General features: G+C 28.7%; 1 protein-coding gene and 1 long non-coding RNA gene across 8 annotated transcripts; both read left to right on the top strand.

Moving 5' to 3' along the window:
* LOC133319048 (uncharacterized) lies at window positions 1–1,422 on the top strand. Its single transcript, XR_009752743.1, has 3 exons — window positions 1–323; window positions 458–801; window positions 1,262–1,422. It is a non-coding gene; the product is annotated as an uncharacterized LOC133319048 (long non-coding RNA).
* Window positions 1,423–6,349: 4,927 nt separating this feature from the next.
* On the top strand, window positions 6,350–22,541 carry LOC116765497 (alaserpin-like). 7 transcript variants are annotated; one of them, XM_061521828.1, is made up of 10 exons: window positions 6,350–6,492; window positions 8,833–8,927; window positions 9,021–9,164; window positions 9,419–9,622; window positions 9,700–9,798; window positions 9,877–10,017; window positions 10,093–10,302; window positions 10,485–10,629; window positions 21,820–21,947; window positions 22,440–22,541. In XM_061521828.1, the coding sequence occupies exons 1-9, from the start codon at window positions 6,471–6,473 to the stop codon at window positions 21,945–21,947; spliced, it is 1,188 nt and encodes a 395-aa protein (XP_061377812.1). In that variant the 5' UTR covers window positions 6,350–6,470; the 3' UTR covers window positions 22,440–22,541. The 7 variants fall into 7 exon arrangements, with proteins under 7 accessions (XP_061377812.1, XP_061377814.1, XP_061377813.1 ...); XM_061521830.1 differs by lacking the exons at window positions 21,820–21,947; window positions 22,440–22,541 and adding exons at window positions 11,247–11,397; window positions 20,065–20,271; XM_061521829.1 differs by lacking the exons at window positions 21,820–21,947; window positions 22,440–22,541 and adding exons at window positions 11,247–11,397; window positions 13,567–13,672.
* Window positions 22,542–23,202: the final 661 nt, after the last annotated feature.

The following is a 23,202-nucleotide window of genomic DNA, read 5'->3' as shown; positions in this document are numbered from 1 at the left end:
CAATCAAACGTTAAATTTAAAAGTAAAATTGAAAAACAATTTCAATTTAGATATTTGATTTGATATACTTTTAACACATCTAAGACACGAATACGCCTACTCCTGTATTAAGATTACAAACAATTCAAAATATAAACATGTAAGTAATATTTCTTTAAAAGCTGTAAAGAATTTTTATATGAAATACCCGTTATTTTAAACCGAAACGGCGAAACATTAGTAACGCCTATTGTGTTTGAAAATATTTTAATAAATGTTAAAAATCACTACTGAGATATCTGTGAGCTGTGACTGGCGCTTTAATAGTCTATTACAACAATTGGGTTTGTAAAAAAAATTTTTTTGTGATAAATTGAAAGATCAAAAAAAAAGCTTGTGTATAAGTTTAATAACAAAACCTTTTTTTTTCGGTATACTTAAAAGTTATATCAAATTAAAAATAAATTTTTGAATTCAGTACCGAAAACACGCCGACAGTTCCCGAGCAAACCCGAGCGCGTGTGACGTCACAATGTAAATTTTTCCTCATTGTAGCACACAGATGATACAATGTTTTGACGTTTAACCGATAATATCTCGTTATTATCGTCTATATATGGATAAATATATTAAAAATGTCGAACCTTAAAACTTATTGTGCTTGCTTCGTGCCGTTATGTACGAATACTACAAAAACAACCGCCGAAAAAATATTGTAAATGTTTCTCAAGATGATAAACGTCATAATCAATGGTTCCAAGCAGTGCGACGACCTAATCCCAAAACAACATAACATTTTTTTGTTGTGAAGATCATTTTGATGTAAGTATTTTATAATAATATAGCAATCAACAATTATTTATGTAAAGGAATAAATTCAATAAATAGAATTCAATAACAAAAAAAAAAACTAAACTCAATTTAAAAAAAAATTGGTTATCATAAATATATTCACATCAGGTATTTTATCAGAATTAGGTTTTATAAATCCTTTATCACACATGACTAAATTGAATTACTTAATATTATTAATTTTTTTACACTAAAATTCGGATATTTTCACGAGGGAAGCTGTTGAGTTGACACTGTACTATCTTCAAACTCTTTTAACATTATGACGTCATAAGCATGTGACCAATCGTGGCGCGTTCGTAGTCACGTGGTTATTTTAAATATAATTTATTTTAAAGTTTTTAAATAAATAAAAAATCTATATTGTTTTTTCAAAAACCCAATTAAGATTATACTTAAAATTATAATGAATACGACTTGCGCCCATCAGCGCTTTTAGGAACTAATAATACCATTAGGAGTAAAAACAACCAGTAAAAGCAGATCGTTTATATGCGGCCAAAATGGAGTTTCGAAAACGACAGACCCTTGAAGAACTCCTGCGTTTACCACTGATGGCTCGGACGAGTAATCATATAACTACACGCAAAGCTGTGTTTATAACATAATAAGATAGCGTTTTTAGCTTAGACTACCTAACATTCTTGCTTTATCAACTAGAAACGACTACTCAAGTTATGACAATTGTATTCAGTATTTTATCCTATTTGTTCTACGTACCTATTTTTTAAATGAGCTTAAAAAAATCGATATTTTAAGGTAATATCGTAGTGTTTCTTATCAATAAATATATTGTAGGTGAACTACAACATTTTATATAATCAATAATATTGTGGTTTGAGCAGGTATAAAAAATTTTTTTCATAATTGGAACATTGAAAACTATATTTGTAGTTACAAAAACATAATTAGCGTCATAGGTTATACTATAACGAAATGAAAAAAAGAAGTCAACCCTTGAACGTGATTTATAATATTAGATAATGTTAAAATACGTAAATTTGAATGTGACTGAACTTTAAAACTTATCTGTAAGCGATCTTTTTTACAATGGTTAAATCAAAGCTAAATATAACCAATTTATTGAGTCTCATCAAATTAAAGAAAGAGTGTTGTCCCATAAAAGTGAAAACACACTTCAAGAACTTATAACGAACTGTCTGAAAAATAATGGCAACTATTCTGTTGTTGTCATGTTATGACTGCTGAAAAGACACCCAGGCAACGGCTAGCCCGGTAATTATTCTTCTAAAAATCCAACGTACAAAAATATCTATGGTATAGTCCGAGAGGGGGGCGAAAGATCTGTCCACCGGTTGATATAAACGGCGCGAATACAGACTTGAAATGCCCTTCGTGCGGAAAAAATACAAGAAACGAGCTTGGTATATCAAACAACTAAAAATACATAATGGTTTTGAAGCACGACAATCGTCGGCAAGTTCTTCGACTTTCACTTCGGATACAATTGACGCTCATGTATCCCATCAACTGAAAACTTCCAGGAGTCCAATGATATTCGGACACGTCTTTGCACTCCAAATATAAAACAATCGAATTGGAAAGTTCTAGACGATAATTTAGCGGTCCTGTTAGGGTTTAAAGCAATAATTGAATACGCAAGTAGAAGCTTTCCAAAATACTGCTTGTGATTACTTTCACGAGCAATATCCAGATAAAAATCTACGCATAGCCTAAGCCCTCAGCGACAATCATCTCAGTCATCAACTAGCTAGGGCGTTAAGGTCAATTCTAAAACTAATTCAAGGAATATTTGCAAAAACCACAGAATATCGCGATAATTTTGACGGGGCAAAACAAGAAGTATATTTTGATAAAAACCCTCTTGAGTGTTCAAAAACCAATTTTAAGAAAGAACATGGAAAACTTTTCTTGACCAATTAATAAATTTACGACCATTTTAAGAGCACATATGAAATGCCCAAAAGTATTAGGAATATATAATGCCTATATAGGAATCCCGATGTACAAAAACCTGAAATTCCTCGTATCGACTTCCACGGCATTCCACTAATGGTAGAAGAAATAAGTACTCACATAAAGAGAAAATCTTCTAAATCTGCCGTTGTACCCGATGGTATCACAAATATAGTGTTTAAAAAATGTCATCGGTTCTTAAACATCTTATAAATATATACGGTAAAATTTGATCAAAAAAATAAATCCCAGAGTCCTTCTGTAAAGAAATTTTTGTCCTCATTCCCAAAAAAGGTCGAGTTAATAAACTTAACAAATACTATAAATAAAATCTTTTACTAGGTTCTACAAACGAGAATGACGCGATTCATGCTTAACAACAGGTACATTTTTTAGGTCAAATCACCAGAAAGTATTTTTACTAGGTATTTATCTAGAACACAACACTTTGTTGTCGGAAAGATTAAAAGATGCAAGAAAAAGCGAGAGGCAAATTACAGTTTCTTAGATAGACTTAGAGATCGCGTTCGAGTCTATACAACATATTATTCGCGGTAAAATGGTATAACTTTCCAACACCAGTTAGTGATATGCTCGCGTTGCATTACTCAAAACTAAAATTTTCTATAATAACTAAAGAAGGCCTTTCAGAATTTTGGCAAGACGCGAATGTTAAATATAAGATCCATATAATGAGTTTATAAATGCAAAACGAGTGGTTATACATAAGAGAGTTTTGCATTCCATAACACTAAAATGGCACACCTTTATTCATGATTGGTCGGCAACACTGCTAAAATTTTAAGTCAGTACGTTCGAAATGACTTTCTCAGATCAGACTCATCTAGTAAGACGAGGTAAAGGTATGGCAAAAATTTTGCTATATCTGTGGGATAGCAGTTAGAACTGCTAAGGATTTGTTGTTGGGATTTAATGCACTCCTGGATAGAGGTCAATACTCGCGGTCGTCACGACAGGGTTTTAGAAATCATACGTGAAGCGGTTAGCCTTTCGGTAGTCAGGGCGCAAAAATAAATAACCACAAAGAAGCGATCAATAGGTTTTGTGAGAGTAGGCACTAGGGCTATAAAAACAAACGTCAAGATATACTCTATCCTCAAAATGGCTCCTGATTGGACTATAACGATGGATGTGTCTGAGAAACAATATAAAGTCCCAGAGAATATTTGTACGTCGGCATCCAGATCCGACATATTATAGTATTCGCAAATTTCAAAGCGCGTTTTGATAATAGAGCTTACGGTTCCTTGGGAAACCAACAACACCAAAGACCATATCATCAAGGTCAATAAGTATTACGAGGTCACTAACGAACTCACTAAGAATAGATACGTCGTAAATTTGTACAAGGTAGAAGTGGGGCTGAGAGTTGTAACAGCTAAATCTCTCTACAACTTACTAAAAGACTTAGGCCTTTCAAGAACTAACGTCAATTCATTCTTAAAACGTACTTCGAAGGAAGCCCAAATAGGTTCGTTTTAAATTTGTTTAGATAGAGAGAGGAGCTTGGACGGCGGAGGAGGGCGTGGAAGCTCCTCTCCCTGCAACGCAATGGACACAGCACTCGCGCGATGAATCCATGGAATGATGAGACGTTTTGATCTTTAATATATAAGTTTAATATAAACATCGGATGATTCTGTATATTTTTTTATATAAATTTCTGTAGTACTGTGCACCTTTGCCAGTAATTTTTGTGAATATATATAGGTCATTGGCATTAAAGAGTCCAAACATTTTAGACTTTTAGACCAAATAATTTTATTATTGCTATCACTTAATATACTTTGCATCGTAAGTCTACGTTGAAATAGCAAGAGACTTAAAATAATACTTATGAATCAATTCCTTCTCAACATATTTTTTACTTAACTTCAATTCAATCTGTCAAATGACATAAATGGAAATAAATTGCTTTTTTTTATCGATTTTTTTTACAAGAAAAAATATTTTACATTGCTTTTACAAGAAAATACTATATTAATCAAACTAACTTGATATTCACTGCTGTAACGAACACATCTTGGCGCAAAATTATGGGGCTCTCGACTGAAAATGTTAATTTTGACCCATTTCAGTAGAAATGCGAGACGAAATCACCTCGTATAGCAACCATTAACTTGTGTACCGACATTACAAAATGCGATCAAAATTATAAATAACGATTTACTTTAAAATGTCTGGGAAATAATAAAGTTAATCGATATTATTTCTGAAATACTAAGCGGATTTTCTTATTGTTATCTATTGTAATTTTTATATTATCATCATCATCGTCGCAAAAGTCTTTGCAGACACGTCGTGCTCATCACGTATCAGCGATCCATGTGCATGATGACTTTCATGGGAAGATAGTTGCAGTGGTTTTCCCTTGCCGTCTGCACCAGCACTTTTTTTTTGGGGGGGGCTATTAAGCCCCCAAGGCTAGCTGTAGCCTGTTCCAGCCAGGAGTTTATATTATAATCTGATTAAATTGTATAAGATATATAAATAATATAAATCGTATTCATGTAGTTTAAAAAGTATTTTTTGTGTGTGTAGCTCTGTATTCTATAAAACCTACATGAAAGTACATATTATTTATTTAAATATGTATCTAGTTATTATTATACCCAAAATGGATTTTCTGATATTAGTCAACCGTTTACCTTATTGAGAAACTTTTTGGGATACTGGAAAAAAAAAATATTATTAATAATAATAATAATTAATGTAACAATACAAAAAAATAATCTATATAATAATATACAAAAGAATTATTCAAAATAATTAATAATATGCTACCATCAATGCGCTCTATGCATTACTTAAATATTTTGCTTACTAGTGAAACCTGTTTGTAAACAATCAAAAATAAAAATTAATAACAATTACATCTGTTCATGCAAAAAACTACATTCCAATTATCGGCTGTTTTTTGCTGATTCTGTCAATAAAGGGTACTGTAGATCAAAGAACTAAAATATTCTTAATATGACTGCCTGTTATAAACAATAATTTAATAGTATTGGATATCTTAATAAAAAATACTATAAAATTTGTTTGTAAGTCTTGTTTACTTTACTTACTGATAGTATACTAACTTTGAGACTTTGACGTTGCATCAATATAATTATAAAATTAAAAACGGGTATAACTCTGTTAGCTCGTGACCACGGGCAGTGCAACCTAGCCGAAAGGTCAAAAAAGGCAAAGAATATATGGCCGTGTCAATCCATGTAGATACCTTAAAATTATATTTGTACTCATAACATAAAATTTTATTATTTATCAAACCACCAAAGCACTGTAAAGCTAATGCTTTTAGTATGGTTATTTATTATCTTTTTGGTAAAACTTGTTTGGCAAAAAAACTTGACTACAGACTAACCAGTATTATACTAATTCGCCATACAGTAAATCTTTATTATAATATTTTTTTATTTTAAACTCGGTTAACAATTCCAGAAACATCCATTTTATTAACACATCTTTCACATCAAAAATACCCGCCTTAAATTGTTTTAAATCAATAAGGTAAATAATATTGGTTTTTCTTAATTTCACTGTAAAGATAAAATAGTTCCTTGAAATGACCCATGTGACGATAATATTTGTATTGTACTCACGTACATTTAAAATAGCATCGCCGCTTGGTAACCGGTTAGTTGGAGATTAGCATTCGTGAAGTGTATAACAACATGAAGCTGATAATATTCTGCTGTGAGTAATTAACGAATTATTGAATTTTATATTAAATATAACTATTTACACTATTCTAAATTTATGTTATACAAATATTGTTTCGTTTTCAACTGATAATTATCTGTTGAACTTATTATAAGTATATATTTTGTTTACTGTTTCATCTTGATACCGAGCCACAATTACTTTAAACTGATTATAAAGGTCAAGGTAAAGAAGTACAGATTTTAAGACTCCATTTCAATAAATTATTGTGATTTGAAGCATTTGTATTATAATATAATGTGATTTGTATACATTTTTTGTATTTAATATAAACAAAAAAGATTAAGTTTCAAAGAGCTATTAGCTTAGCTTTGATTCTAGCGTTCCTTTGTTTCTTAGCATTATATCTTCTTTTTTATTATTCTTATTTATTTTAGTCCATATTTTTTTTTTTTGCATGATCATTTATTTTATTTTCTGAACTTATGACGGCTGTATGTACATTCGTTTGATTTCAATGGAAACGTATATTTAAGAACAATAACAACATTAATGTTTTAAATAATTCCCCGAATCAATGTAAATAAAACTTGTCGTTATCGCTCAGCGTGCAAATGAAACATAATAGTTTGCCGACAATGGAAAAACCTGGTCACACAACGAAGGTCATTATACAGTTAATACTTTCAAGAGGTTTAGAACAACAAATAAGTATATCACACTTTTTTTGATTGTATTCTAACATAAATTAAAGAACGTTAATTTCGATAGCTGTATGAAGGTAGAACAAAAATATTAAAGTTATCAAACGGAGTAAAACTTTTTTCGTTTATTTTAAATCATAATGTGTAAATACAAAATACCTATAAACTAAAGAATAAAGCCTTTAATATCAAATTAAATGGTACAGATATAATAAGCACAGCCCTTAATAACGTAATGGTAATTGACCAATGCTGAAACCAAACCTAATTATATTAATCAAAGTTGTAATTAATATAATTCATAATTTTATTTAATTTATGGCAAAAGGCATTAATATCCTATTAGCATTTAATGGACTGTAAACAATTTATTTATACTTGTGAAGACATAAATTGTTTTCCACAATTTTTTATATATATGTATATATGTTTGAATAAAAAAAATGTTTTTCTTACGCATTCCGTTTATTTGTATATTTTCTACTGTTTGTTTCACCTTCACTAGAGACTAAAAAAATATAAACTTACTAAATAATACTTGATGTAAATTTGTTTATTTTGATAATTATAATGTTATTTCTATATAAATCAGTAATACTCAATTTAACAACAAATTTTGAGATCCTTTAAAATATAAACGGTTGGAATAAAACATACCATATTTTATATCTTTTAACTAATGATAAACAAATATCCATTTAATGCTAATTTTAAATAATATTAATTTATATATTTTTCCATGTCCATTGATTTCAAATTAATTGAAATTTTGATAATTTCTTGTCATTAAGAGTCACTTAAATCAATAATGACTTCGACTATTTTAATGTCGTTTTCTTTATCATTGTATGTAATATTACAGCGCTTAATTGACTTAATTTGTAATCAAACGTGAATATGACGATGACCGTTAATATGATTTTAACAATGTAATAATACTTTATCTAATGATTTCTTTTTACTTTTATGTTATATAATATATTATTTTACACTACCCGTTTAATATACTCAAGGTTTTTAGATCTTCAGCTGTTATTTATTTCATTAAGACAATATGAAATGCAATGTTTAAGAAAAGTGCATGTAAGAACACATTATATAATATATATTATACAGAGGATATTGCAATGCTCCAAACAATACCCATATTGTAGGTAATATTTGAATATTGAAGCAAAATATTAATTTATCGATGGAAGTAACTGTGTAAATAAGATTAAAAAAAAACATTATAAGGAAAATATTTGATCTAGCCAGACAAGTAAAAAAAATCTAACTCAGCTTGGACGTGTACAACATTTTTTTATAGGCAATTACCAATTACTGTATCTTAATACCAGTCGCCCCACAGCTTCGTTTAACCTGTCTTTGTGTTTTTTATATATTATACATCCAATCGTAATAGTTCCTTATAAATTATATCAATACATCACGGAGGCAAATTTATTACATACGCCATCATTTATAACATTAAATTATTAGTTAAAATATATATTTTTTTATTACATAACCTATAATTATAATATAAAATTTTATTAGATAAACTGTCATTATCTTATAAAAATATTGTACTGATATCTTCATAAGTCAATTATTAAAAGATTTTATTATTTTGAGACGACTTATATTTTCCAACAACAAAAATAAAGGGCACTATATTATGTTACAGTGTTTCCCCTGGTCTTTGTATCAAAGGCCGATGAACGGAGTGTAGAGGATATTCTACACGATGGCAACAATGAATTCACAGCCAAAATGTTTACGGTAATACTTCGATATAAAAATACTACTTAAGTATATAGTATATTTGTCTTACCATGTGTCAAATCAAAAGCTTACTCATCATTTTTATTTCAGGAGGTTGTCAAATCTAATCCGGGTAAGAGTGTAGTACTATCTGCATTCTCCGTTTTGCCACCACTCGCACAACTTGCTTTAGCATCTGTCGGTGAATCGCACGATGAACTTCTAGCAGCGATCGGAATGCCAAATGATAATGTCGTAAGTAAAATGTTCTGAGGTCAATAGAAAAAAAAATATTATTAAAAAATTAACGTATCGCATTTCACGAAATAGTTAACAAATACTTTTTTCTTATCGGGATAAATGTAGACGGTCTATATCTGAATTTTTTCCTAATATAAAATTATTTTTGTTAAAACCAAATCTGTGTTTCAGTTATTAATTTGTAAAAGTACATCTCGATTTTATATTTCAAGTATACGAGTATGTGTATAATTGATTATTTGTTGCAGACCAAAGCAGCTTTCTCACAATCGAATGAAAGATTAAAATCCGTAAAAGGAGTTACGCTTAAGACAGCCAGCAAAATCTACGTCGCTAAAAACTTTGAACTAAATAGTGAATTTGCTGATCTCACTCGTAATGTTTTTGGATCGGAAGTGGCAAATGTTGACTTTAACGAAAATGTTAAAGTGGCCAATGAAGTTAACCAATGGGTATATGGATTGCCGTTGATATAATAATAATATTATAGTTAATAAACACTTAAATTAATACATAAAATACATTTTAGGTTGAAGATCAAACCAATCATCGCATTAAAGATCTCGTAGATTCTTCGTCTCTTGATGACACTACAAGAGCTCTCTTGGTCAATGCTATTTACTTTAAGGTATGGCACATGCGTAGTATAGCTAAGATTCTCTTGGATGATGAGCAAAAAAAATGACTTATTACTTTTTATGTGTAGGGACTATGGGAGAATCCTTTCAGGAAAGAATTAACGCGAGAAAAGGATTTCCACGTTACCAAGGACAACGTTGTCAAAGTTCCCACCATGTACAATAAGGATCAGTATAAATACATTGACAGCAAGGAACTCGATGCACAGGTGAAGATTAAGTATTTTTATTTAAATTTTAAATTTCGAAGACATTCTTATGTATATGTGCGCAATGCCTTATAGGTACTAGAACTGAAATACGAAGGAGGAGATTCTGCCCTATACGTCATTCTTCCACATGAAGTTGATGGCATCACGAAATTAGAGGAAAAACTTAAAGATCCAAAACTTTTGGATAATGTTATTGGTGATATGTACGAAACAGAAGTTGAGGTTTATCTTCCCAAATTTAAAATTGAAACAACAACGGACCTAAAGGATGTTCTTGAAAAGGTTAGTGTCAAATACAATACTTCACATTCAATGAAATAGACATTTTGCAGAACCTATAAAATGTATGTTTTATGAAAAATCTATGATTATGTACAACACGTTGAAATTTTGTTAATGGAAAGCACTTTATATAACTTTGTTGTTACATAACAAAAACAAAAATATATTTATGATATTTTTAGATGAATGTAAAGAGATTGTTTAGTCCTGAAGACGCTAGACTCGACAATCTGTTAAAGTCCGCTGGTCATTTGTATATTAGTGACGCTAGACAAAAGGCATTTATTGAAGTCAACGAAGAAGGTGCTGAGGCAGCAGCAGCCAATGGTAAGTTAAAGAAATGTACAAAAAAAACATAAATTACCATATATCTAAATATGAAATTACTGTTTGCTATACGATGTAAATAATGACACAGGGTTTATTAAAAACCTATAATTTATTCTGACAAAATTATATATAATTAAATTAATTATTCAAAGCTATAAAATCAACAAACTAGTGACAGGAATACAAATTTAATATTATAAAATTCACTATGGCCAATCAGGACATTTCAAAAACTAATTGATGTAGGAATACAGAATTTAATTTTAGATCTACGTGATACAATATAATGAGAAGAAAAGGTATACTCGATAATTAAAAAAAAAAAAACAAAAACATCTTTTTTAATATTTGCATTATTATTACATGATTAAACGTGCTTATTATTTGATTTATCATTCTGAAATAAATGCAAATCTTTTTATAAAATACTTCCATGCAGGAGATGGACACATGAAAGTTATTTAGGTGGATAGAAAACGAATATTAAATAATACTTTTTATTAAAAAATATTTATAAACATTAAAATTATTGATTAAAATAAGCTTGGTAATTTAAAATTTAGATTAAAAATAACATAAATCATAATCGTTCTAAATATTACATATTATTACAGAATTTGGTGTAAATCGTATCGGACCACTTCCTCAAGTCATCAAGTTTAAAGCGGACCATCCATTTAAATTCTATTTATATAAAGAATATGTTACTTTATTTACCGGAGCCTATACCAAATAGATATATGTATAATGTAGGATATTTTTCTGGTATGGAGTAGTGATAAACATCATTTAAGTACTTAACATATCACCTCGTCGGCATGGCTAATATTGACTAAAGAGGACTGAATAGGTTAGACTTTAACCAACTTTAAATCATTAATAACGTAATAATAATAATCATCATAAATCATTTAAAAATTGGAAGATAACGTATTGTTGTATTAAATTAACCATTAGTTTAACGCATTTTAATAAACGGTGGAATTCCATTTACGATATACTTAATTCTTTAGTAGCGTATTTCTCTTTCTACTTCGATGACAAAAGAAAACAACGAATGTTAAAATAAATCTGTGAGGATGTCGAAAATAATAGAAAAAATACTTATTATATGTCATTCAAAGTTTCTTTAATAAGAACATGTATTTAAACGACAACTACATTTAATTTTTTTAAATAAATACTTTGTTTTTTAAACGTTTGATTGCATTATTTTCATTATAAATCGTATATTCTCGCTATTTCATCGAAGATTCGACGCTGACTCTTATTTAATGTAACTAAGTTTATATGTTCATTATAATTCTTTTCATAGGTGCTATCATTATCATGAATACTATGAAATATATAAAGTAAAATAAGCTTATACACTCGTTTGCCGCTTTCGAAGGATTGACAGCCAAATTATCGTATATTAATTCCCACACACTATCTAATATCTATAAAAATTCAAACATACAAAAATTCAAAAAGATATCATTATTATATAGACATTGTCTAATGACAGTTTTTATTATAAGTTAAATATGATCGATAAAAATGCGTAAATATTTTATTAAGTAGAATGTGGTATAAAATAAATATTTACTATCTAAAGCATTAAAATAAAAATAATGTATTTGACAAGAAAATTAAATAATATTTACATTTCTTAAAAAATTTCGAAGCGCAAAACCAATAAAAATAACCGGATTTACTTGAGTATGCTATTTTTTAAATTGACTTATATTTACTTCATACACTTAATAGAATGGAATAAGTAAATAATTACTTATTATTTATTTTATAATTCATCATAGATTGATCACTTGAAAAATAATAACAAAATTAATATTATTTTGCGATAACCCTTTGATTTCAACATATTTTTAAGAGTAAAGTGTGATAGCTTGTTAAAAACTTTATACTTAAAAAATTACTAGAAGTATTTGTGGTACATTTTCGATATATTTATTATTATTTTTATTTTTACAACTTAATTAAAACTAACTTAACTATATTTTTTTTCTATGGTTTATATCTACGTTCTTCTAAAATTATCTGCAATATAAAGTAATTTTAGAAGGACAATTTATGTAACGAAAGATTATATACTAAAAACTCGTCCTTAGTGACTCAAATTTAAATAACAAAAATAACAGCCAGAACATTTATCACAAGCTTATTAATGTCATGTTTTAATAACTTTTATTTGTAGACCACTCGATAATTCAGTTGAATTATAGGTATAGTTATACCACCCCATGTATTTAATATTAAATCTATTCTATATAATAAAATATTTTTATATTTTTTTTTGTTTTCAAAATAGAAAATATATTTTAAATATAGTTTTTCTCTGAAACATTCTGTTTATTGCATAAAATTTTCGATTTAGTAGTTCCATTTGGAGTGCTCATTTAAATGATCCCAATTTATGTTCGGCGACTACGCATTAAATATATTTTGCATTAGCACAAAATTTACTAAATTTAAACATCTCATTAGTGTAAAAACTTTTAAAATAAAACAATATTTAATTTATAGACAGAGACAGGATAATGAAATTGCTTCATAAGTAATGTATCCACGGCTATTTTGTTTCTTTTTTAACATGTTTAAATTAAAAAGAGCGTCAAAAAATTTTTGGCGCTCTATATCAAAGTGGTATATATGCTATATGGTCTTTTTGCTAGTAGTACCCCCGAGTACATGTCCAACCTCCATTGCACCCTATTTAAAATAAGGTATTCATGGTGAAATACCAAAACATAATATGATGTAAAAAAAGATCGCGTATAAAAGACTGACCATATTTTGGAGCAAAAATTTTTACCAGTTTCAAAAACTTTGTGTGCATGATTAATTCGATTCTTAGTGTCTCGTTGTCTTTTTGGAAGCTTTTTTTTTCATTGTCATTAACTTTACTAGTTAAAAAGTTTGTGTTTTTTCCAGTTTTCGGTATTGTGGCCACCAGTCTCGTGATCAACGAACCACCGACTCCTCGTTTTATTGCCGATAGGCCATTTACTTTTGTGATTAAAGAAAAATCCTTGTCACTTTTTAGTGGTGTCTATGGTGGAAATTAATAATCGAAAGAATTACCTCGTTTATAAATCGTAAGATATTATATTTTTTCGAACAAATAGATTGGATGTCGTCGATATGTCATTTTGAAATGGCTTTCCTTTGGTGTTCACTTTTTATTTTATAACTTTACAAAAAAAAAATTTTGAAGTAATTGCTTAGAGTATACATAGTGATGTTGATCTATTTTTGGATTTTGAATTCATTTTATTAAGATATAATAATGACCCAGAGATTTTTTTTTATTCCAAGTGATTATGTAATTAGTGTTCTTTGAGAATGTTGACATTTTAAATTTATTACATTCTTTCTAAAATATCCTTTGTTTTTTTTATAAAGCAATAAACTCCTCCCTCTTTTTAAAAATTCTGAGGTTTAACGTTATATTAAATTAATTTTAACACTTAATAACAAATCATAGAAATATATCACCTTTTTTAGAAATTTTAATATTGTTATTGCATTTGATTATAAGTTGGCTTCTAACACTGATTTATTTCAATATCTGAATATCTTATAAGACTATCCCATAGTATTAGAATTAGAATTGCTATATAACGAAATTATGTGTAAGGCATGATACATTTAATTACATAATACAATTGAGATTATAGTTGTAATATCCGCTTATTAATCTAATCGATTTTGTCTGACCACAAACACTAACAACCTATTGTGCTTTAAATACTGTATATGGTGACTTCAAATTTGGTAACAAACCTTAATGTTGACATTATAGAAATAAACTTATTATGCAAAACTATAAAATCAACAAACTAGTGACAGGAATACAAAATTTAATATTATACATTTAACTATGGAAAATTAGAACACTTCCAAAACGAATTGTTGTAGGTATACAGAATTTAATTTAAGAACTAAATACAATATCCATTTTAATATTTGTATTATTATTACATGAGTAAACGTGCTTATTACTTGATAAATCATCATGAAATACATGCAAACCTTCAAATATTTTATTTTCATGCAAGAATTGGACACATTAAAGTTAATATTTATACTAAGGTGGATAAAAAGTGGAATATAATAACATAATGTGTCTTTAAATATATTATAATTAATTATTAAAATAATTGATATAAATCATAAATAAACTTGACAATTTAAAATTTAGATTAAAAAAAACATAAATCATAATCATTTTAAATATTATATATGATTACAGAATTTGGTGTAAATCGTATCGTACCACTTCCTCAAGTCATCAAGCTTAAGGCGGACCATCTATTTAAATTTTATTTATATCAGGAATATATTACTTTATTTACCGCAGCCTATATCAAATAGGTATTTGTATCATGTAGAATATTTTTCTGGTATGGAATAGTACTAAACATCAATTGGTTAAAATAATTATTTTCATCAGAGACGAAATTTCTTAGCATTCAGCGGATTCACCGTACGGGTGCCAGCTCCATCGCGGTGCAGGGAAAGAAGCTTCAACACTGCCTGGGATTTGCAACCCAGGAGGCTTAAGGGGCTCCTATCTGGCGATTTTATAATGCTTCTCATACGTATCTATCCTTATAGTCCAAACTGAAGCCGCTTTAATGATAGAATAAGGCTTGACGTTTGATTTTGCAGCCCTAGTGCCTTCTCTCAAGACACCTCTTGATCGCTCGTTTGTGGTTATTTCTTTTTGCGGTCTAGCTACCGAAAGACTAACGGATTAACGTATGATTTCTAAAACCATATTGTGGCGACGCGATTATTTGATATATTAATATCTTGTGATCCTGACCCTACTTTGTTATTTTGTGGTCCTGTCTTAAACTGTTCATGGAATTGAAGTCTTCACTTTAGCTCTGGGGCATTTTTGTTTTTTTGGTAGTGATGTAATGATGTCATCATGGGTCATATCTTTAACTAGTTTTGGAAAGTTGTACCCTCTTAGCACGAATAGCATTAATTCAAGTTGTATCGATCTGAACGCGTTCTCTAAGTCTATCCAAAAAACTGTAATATGCCTCTCAACTTTTTTTCTCGAGCGTTGTGTTCCAGGCATCCAGAGATCCCGGTTAAAACCCTTTCAGGTGATGTGGCCTAACAAACCTGTTAGTTTTACCTATGGTATTTGTTAAGGCTATCGGTCTAGTATCTTTCGGAGCAGTGATTCAATCTTTTTTGGGAACGAGGGCAAAAATTACTCTCCCCTAAGTACTCCGGGACTTGCTTCCTTGATCATATTTTCAAGTATCTATTTATAAGACTTTATAATATACACAGTATAATAAGCTTATTAACTCAGTCTCCGCTTTCGACGGATTGAAAGCCAAATTATCCAATATTAATTCCCACACACTATCTAATATCTATAAAAATTCAAACATACAAAAATTCAAAAAGATATTATTATTATATAGACATTGTCCAAAGACAGTTTTTATTATAAGTTAAACATGATCGATAAAAATGCGTAAATATTTTATTAAGTAGAATGTGGTATAAAACAAATATTTAATATCTAAAGCATTTAAATAAAGTACTGTATTTGAAGAGAACAATAAATAGTATTTACTATGTATGCTATTTTAAAAATTTACTTATATTTACTCATACACTTAATAAGAATGGAATAAGTAAATAATTACTTATTATTTATTTTATAATTCATCATAGACTAATCACTTGAAATATAATAACAAAATTAATATTATTTTGCGATAACCTTTTGATTTTAATGCAAAACAACACATATTTTTAAGAGTAAAGTGTGACAGCTTGTTAAAAACTTTTACAAAAAAAAATTCCAATGTTTTTGTAGGATAGTTTTGATTTTTATAACTTAATTATAAATGTTCTTCCGAAACTACTTTATATCACAGCCAGACCATTTTCAGGCGCTTATAATTCGATAAGTTAACTACAGCATCCAATGTATTTCGGAAATCTAAGTTTGTATTAAAATATGTTTTGGTTTAAGATATTATTAATATAGGTTTCCTCTGAAACATTCTATTTATTGCCTAAAATTTTGGATTTATTAGTTACATTTGAAGGGCTTATTAGAACAGCGTATACATCGTAAATGATCCCAATTAATGTCCAGCGATTACGTTTTAATGATATTTTACGTTGGCATAAAATTTATTGAATTTAAACATCTCATTCGTGTGACAACATTTAAAATAAAGCAATATTTCATTTATAGACAAAGACAGGAAACATAATATATCCAAGGATATTATGGCTCCTTTTTACCATTTTTAAGTGAAAAAGAGCGTCAAGAATTTTTGTCACAAAATATCAAAGTGGTGTACTCTTTATGCTAGTAGTATCTACGAGCACATGTCCAACCTCCATTGCACCCTATTTAAAATGAGATATTGATGGCGAAATACCAAAATATAATATGATGCAAAAAAAAACAAACTTTAAGTGCATAAAAAATTCAATTCTTAGTGTCTCGTTATCTTTTTGGAGGCTTTTATTCATTGTCATTAACTTTAGTAGTAAAAAAGTATGTGTTTTTTTCCAGTTTTCGGTATTGTGGACTCCATTCTCGTGAACAACGAACCTCCGACTCCTCGTTTTATTGCCGATAGGCCATTTACTTTTGTTATTAGAGAAAAATCCTTGTCACTATTTAGTGGTGTCTATGGTGGAAATTAAAAATCAAAAGAATTACCATCTTTATAAATCGTAATATATTGTATTTTTTGCGTCGTAATGTTGATGTTTTTTTTTGAATTTTGAATTCATTTTATTAAGGTATTATAATGACTCAGAAAAAAAATTAATTCAAAATGATTATGTACTTAGTGTTTTTTGAGAATGGTGACATTTTAAATTGATTATATCTTCCTAATATTTTTTGTTTTTTTTTTTATTAAAGCAACGAATTCCTACCTCTTTTTTAAAAATTCTGAGGTTTAAAGTTATGTTCATTTCATTTTAACACTAAATAACAAATCATGTCACCTTTTTTGGAAATTTGAATATTATTATTGCATTTGATTTTAAGTTGATTCATTTCAATATCTTTTAAGACTATTCTATACCATTAGAATTAGACTTGCTATATAAAGAAATCATGTGCAAGGCATGATACATAAATAAGCTTGACAATTTAAAATTAACATTAAAAAAACATAAATTATAATTATTATTTTAAATATTATATATGTCGTAGCACCATTTCCAAGTCGATTATTAAGAACTGTGACGTCAGCAATGCTGCCGTCACTAACACTTTTTCCAACGGTCGTGTTATTCATTTACAAATAAAGCCCTCCCACTTACTTGCACTACTTTATTCCCAACGATAACTAACACTTAGTAATTTAATAAGCTTTCTGGATAGCTCTCACACTACTATGTTTCCACCACCAACGTTTCCGAATTTAAATGGTTTTTGTGGAGTCATTACATTTTTTCTTATCATTTTAATAATAAGTTACGATAACGAATAATCGTAATGAATCAAATAATCAATGATAATTTCATAAGTTTTCGCAATTAATTAATAAACCATTTCAACTTTATATTGTTAAAAAAAAAAACATAAATGAATAAGATTGATTACAAAAAAGTAACTGTTTAAGTTTTTGTTTTACTAAAACTAACAGAATAACTTATCTCCACATATTTCAAATTACGATACGAATTAACATTTACTGTTCTTTAATACAAATCACACAACGATATATTAGATCAATAATTTTGTTAAAGAAATTACTAACGCCATGACATAGTTTATGACACATCTACCCTCTAAATTAAATACTTATCAAACAACTATACCCTATAAGGTTTTTAAATTTCGTTGATCCGACATACAGAATTTGGTGTACATTGTATCGTACCAAGTAATCAAGTTTAAAGAAGACCATCTATTGAAATTTTATTTATATCAGGAATATGTTACTTTATTTACCGCAGCCTATATCAAATAGGTATTTGTATCATGTAGAATATTTTTCTGGTATGTAATAGGACTAAACATCAATTGCTTATACTAATTATTTTCATCAGAGACGAAATTGGGATTTGCGACCCAGGAGTAAGGCTTTGCGACTGTGATTTGCAACCCTGAAGTGAGGCTTAAGGGGCTCCTATCTGACGATTTTTATTGCTTCTCCTATGTATCCATCATTATAGTCTAATCCGAAGCCACTCTAATGATAGCGTAAGGCTCGACGTTGGATTTTGTAGCCCTAGTGCCTAATCTCACAAAACATCTTCATTGCTCGTTTGCGGTTATTTCTTGTTGCGGTCTGGCTACCGAAAGACTAACAGCTTAAAATATGATTTTTTAACCCCATCGTGACGACGAGAATATTGATCGCTATTCAGGAGTACCTTAAATTCCACTAACAAATTCTTAGCAGTTCAACTGCCTCCGCTCAAGATTTTTCGGTACCTTTACCCCATCTTACAACATTACTCTGATCTGGGAGAGTCATTTGGAACGCATTAAGATAAAATTTTAGTAGTGTTTGTGACCAATCATAACATAAGGTGCGTCATTTTAGTGTTAATGGGATGCAGTATAAAAATCTCCTACTTCTAACCACCCGTTCAGCATTTCTAAACTCATTGCATGGATCTAATATTAATCATACTCGTCTTGCCGAATAAAAGACTTTGATATTTTAATATCTTGGGCCTTCTTATTTTGATCCTAACCCTACTCTGTTACTTTGTTGTACTGTCTTAAATTGTTCGTGGAATTGAAGTCTTCGCTCTAGCTCACTCTAGGCATTTTTGTCTTTTGGGAGTGATGTAACGATGTCATCATGGGTCATATTTTTAACTAGTGTTGGAAAGTTGTATAATACTGTATATGTCTATGTAAATTATATCATATATATTATAATTCTATTATATTATTTATGTTATAATTCTGGATTTATTAGTTTCCTTTGAAGGGCTTATTAGATTGGTGTATACATCGTAAATGATCGCAATTAATGTTCAGCGATTACGTTTTAATGATATTTTACGTTGGCATAAAATTTATTGAATTTAAACATCTCATTCGTGTGACAACATTTAAAATAAAGCAATATTTCATTTATAGACAAAGACAGGAAACATAATATATCCAAGGCTATATTGGTTCTTTTTTACCATATTTAAGTGAAAAAGAGCGTCAAGAATTTTTGTCACAAAATATCAAAGTGGTGTACTCTATGCTAGTAGTATTTACGACTACATGTCCATCCTCCATTGCACCCTATTTAAAATGAGATATTGATGGTGAAATACCAAAACATAATATTATGTAAAAAAAGATCGCGTATAAAAGCTAAAATATTTACCACCTTTCACACCTTTTTTTGGCTGGTTTTCATTGTCATTAAACTTAAAGTAGTTAAAAAGTATGTGTTTTTTTTTCAGTTTTCGAGATTGTGGAATCCAGTCTCGTGATCAACGAACCTCCGGCTCCTATTTTTGTTGCCGATAGGCCATTTACTTTTGTTATTAGAGAAAAATCCTTTTCACTCTTTAGTGGAGTCTATGGTGGAAATTAATAATCAAAAGAAATACTTTGTTTATAAATCGTGAGATATTGTATTTTTTGAAACGAATAAATTGAAAGTCGTAGGTGTGTCATTTTGAAATGGCTTTCCCTTGGTGTTCAGTTTTTATTTCATAACTTTACAAAAATATTTTGAGTAATTGTTTACAGTATGCATGGTGATGGACACCTATTTTTTGGGTTTTAAATTCATTTTATTAAGCTATAATAATGAGCCTGAGAAAAAAATTTATTCGTAATTATTATGTTGAAAGTGTTGTTTGAATGTTTACATTTTAAATTTATTACAATCTTCCTAAAATAGTCTTCGCTTTTTTTAAAGCAACGAACTCTTTCCTCTTTTTAAAAACTCTGGGGTTTAATGTTTAATCACATAAACACACCACCTTTTGTTTGGATATTTGAATGGTATTATAAGTAAGGCTCACAGGTTTAGGTATTTTGTAATCGATGCGAAAGTTATATCATAATTAGGGTTTTACATCTTACGAATTGAAAAATTGTAATACATTCTTAGCAATACTTTTAACTTCTTCATAGGTATGATAAGTGCGACATCATCTTCCTCTTTATGTATCATTTCAATTAGGATATTTTATAAGACTATCCTATTTTATTATAATTCAACGCGCTATATATACAAATTATTTGAAAAACATGACACACCACTGTAATAAGTTCAGGTTATAATTGTAAATCCGCTTATAAATCCAATCGACTTTGTCTGATCACAACCACCTAACTTATGGAGCTTTTTATACTGCATTTGATGACTTAAAATTTGGATATAAATCATTAATGATAAAATTATGTATGCAAATACTTATGACAAGTAGTTGGCAAAATATTATATCTACATATATTGTAACATTTTAATCAATATAAAGTACTTTGACTTCCATAAAATAATTTAAATTTTTCAAAACAATTTATTTTTCTTGCTTATCAAAAATATTTAAACAGTTCTTATACATTGTAATGTGCATGAAAACGAAAAAAAAATAAATGATTTGCAATTGATTTCATGGTTAAAACAATACAAAACGAACAAATGCATTTCAGTGTTTTTAAAGGTTTGTAACTTTTAATTTTACGATAATTGATTTTGTAAGAAAAAAATGAAAATATTTCGGGAAAATCAACACACATACAACATTTAAATTTTAAGAAAACATCTAATGTATTTAATTGATACGTTATGTTAAAATAATAATACTCTTATCAATATATACGCCTGTGGACATAATTAAGCTAAACAAGAAGACTAAATTATTAACAAATAATACTTAACCAGTTTTTTAATACAAGCTGAATAGTGCTTTTTATAGTATAGTAAGAAATGGTAGCGATGTAAGTTAATATATTTTCTATAATTATTCCTAATTGTAACCTTAAAATAAACACCGTGTATAAAAAATATATATGTAAACAAAAAGGTATTCCAAACAAAATTTACAAATTTCGTAAAGGATCAAATTAATTATTTATAACTATATTAAGAACTTTTTATGTTCTATAAAATGAATAGAACCTCCAGCTTCTACTTAGACAGTTGTTTTTTGCACGTTTTATAAATGCTCTTACAAAATTTTCGTACATGGATGGTGTTGCAGTTTTTGGCGTAGCTTATTTGGCTGCCTATATTCCGGCTGAAAAAACTGTGTTTCGGGCGGACCATCCTTTCGCATTCTTCCTCGGAGAGGGAGGGAATGTGTTGTTTAACGGAGTTTACTACACCTAGGTAACAATTTTTCTTTGTGTACTTATATCTCTAATCCTGTCTTTAATCCTCAATGTTTTCTTTTGTATATATATTAGTTCTTCCATTATCTCTCCTGTAATAATATCTATCCTGTATATCCTGGAGGTATGATAGATATACCTAAATCACAGCCCAGCCCTGTGGAATTGGTTGATGTCAGTGAAATCAAAATTAATGAAAGTTCTTTATTTATTTATTTTATAACGAAGTATTAAACCCGAAAAAAAGTAGTTTATTAAAATAACCTAATTTTTAATTCAATAATTTGAAAATTGTCCTTTTTTTAACTAAACGAATAATATTATTTATTTATAAAGCAATAAGTTCTTGAATATACATTTTTTAACATTTCATGACATAGATTTAATATTTTTGTGGACACAAACACTCATCTATCATGTTGTTATTATTATTGACATGTGTATTTATTCATATTAAAAAATATATAGAATTAATTACAATATTTTTCAGATATTTTAAGTTGCAATGACTCAGCAGAAGAAGAGGAGAAGTTGTCACTTGTAAATTTAATGTTTTTAAGTTCAAAAACTACATTAAATGTTTTGTAATTTTTTCGTTGTTTTATTAACCTGTCCTATGTCACAATTCAATATGGAAGTGTAAACCGAAATCTTTAAAAAAATCAAAGTAAAATTTCGCAAATCAAACACAAATATTATGTACAAGACTATTTTTATATAACAAATAACCTAGTAATATAATTTGAGATGAATATAAAATATTCCCAAAATAAGTTATACTTGTATCTAATATAGTACTCTACTAATATGTACAATAAACAAAGCCTATCTTTTAAGTCACGTCACAGAGATTAACTACATTGTTTTCAGGTACAATGAACTAACTATCGGGTCCATGACACATTATCCATATTCAATGTTACAAAGGATTCTTGTTGATATTTCCAGCAAACTATCGTGATTTAAACAATGTTTAGCATGAAGAAGAAATAATAAAATACATTTTCTAACAAATATGTGGATTTTACTTACTCATAAGTACTAATAAATTTTATAATTTTTTTTACTTTGTCAATTCCTAGAGGAGACACATTATGCCCCCATTCAGAACGATTTGAAAAGACATAATGTGGTCGGTATTTAAAATTTTATATCGCTTTCATAGTCTTTTTTTTTGAGTATTTTGACTAGTGTCTTTTTAAATTTTTGCTTAAGAAACTTAAGACATCATAGTTATTTTTGCCACTATTATT

The sequence above is a fragment of the Danaus plexippus genome, chromosome 11 (assembly GCF_018135715.1).
Source record: "Danaus plexippus chromosome 11, MEX_DaPlex, whole genome shotgun sequence".
Taxonomy (NCBI): domain Eukaryota; kingdom Metazoa; phylum Arthropoda; class Insecta; order Lepidoptera; family Nymphalidae; genus Danaus; species Danaus plexippus.
The sequence above is the reverse complement of the archived record's forward strand: the minus strand, read 5'-3'. Positions and strand labels throughout refer to the sequence as shown.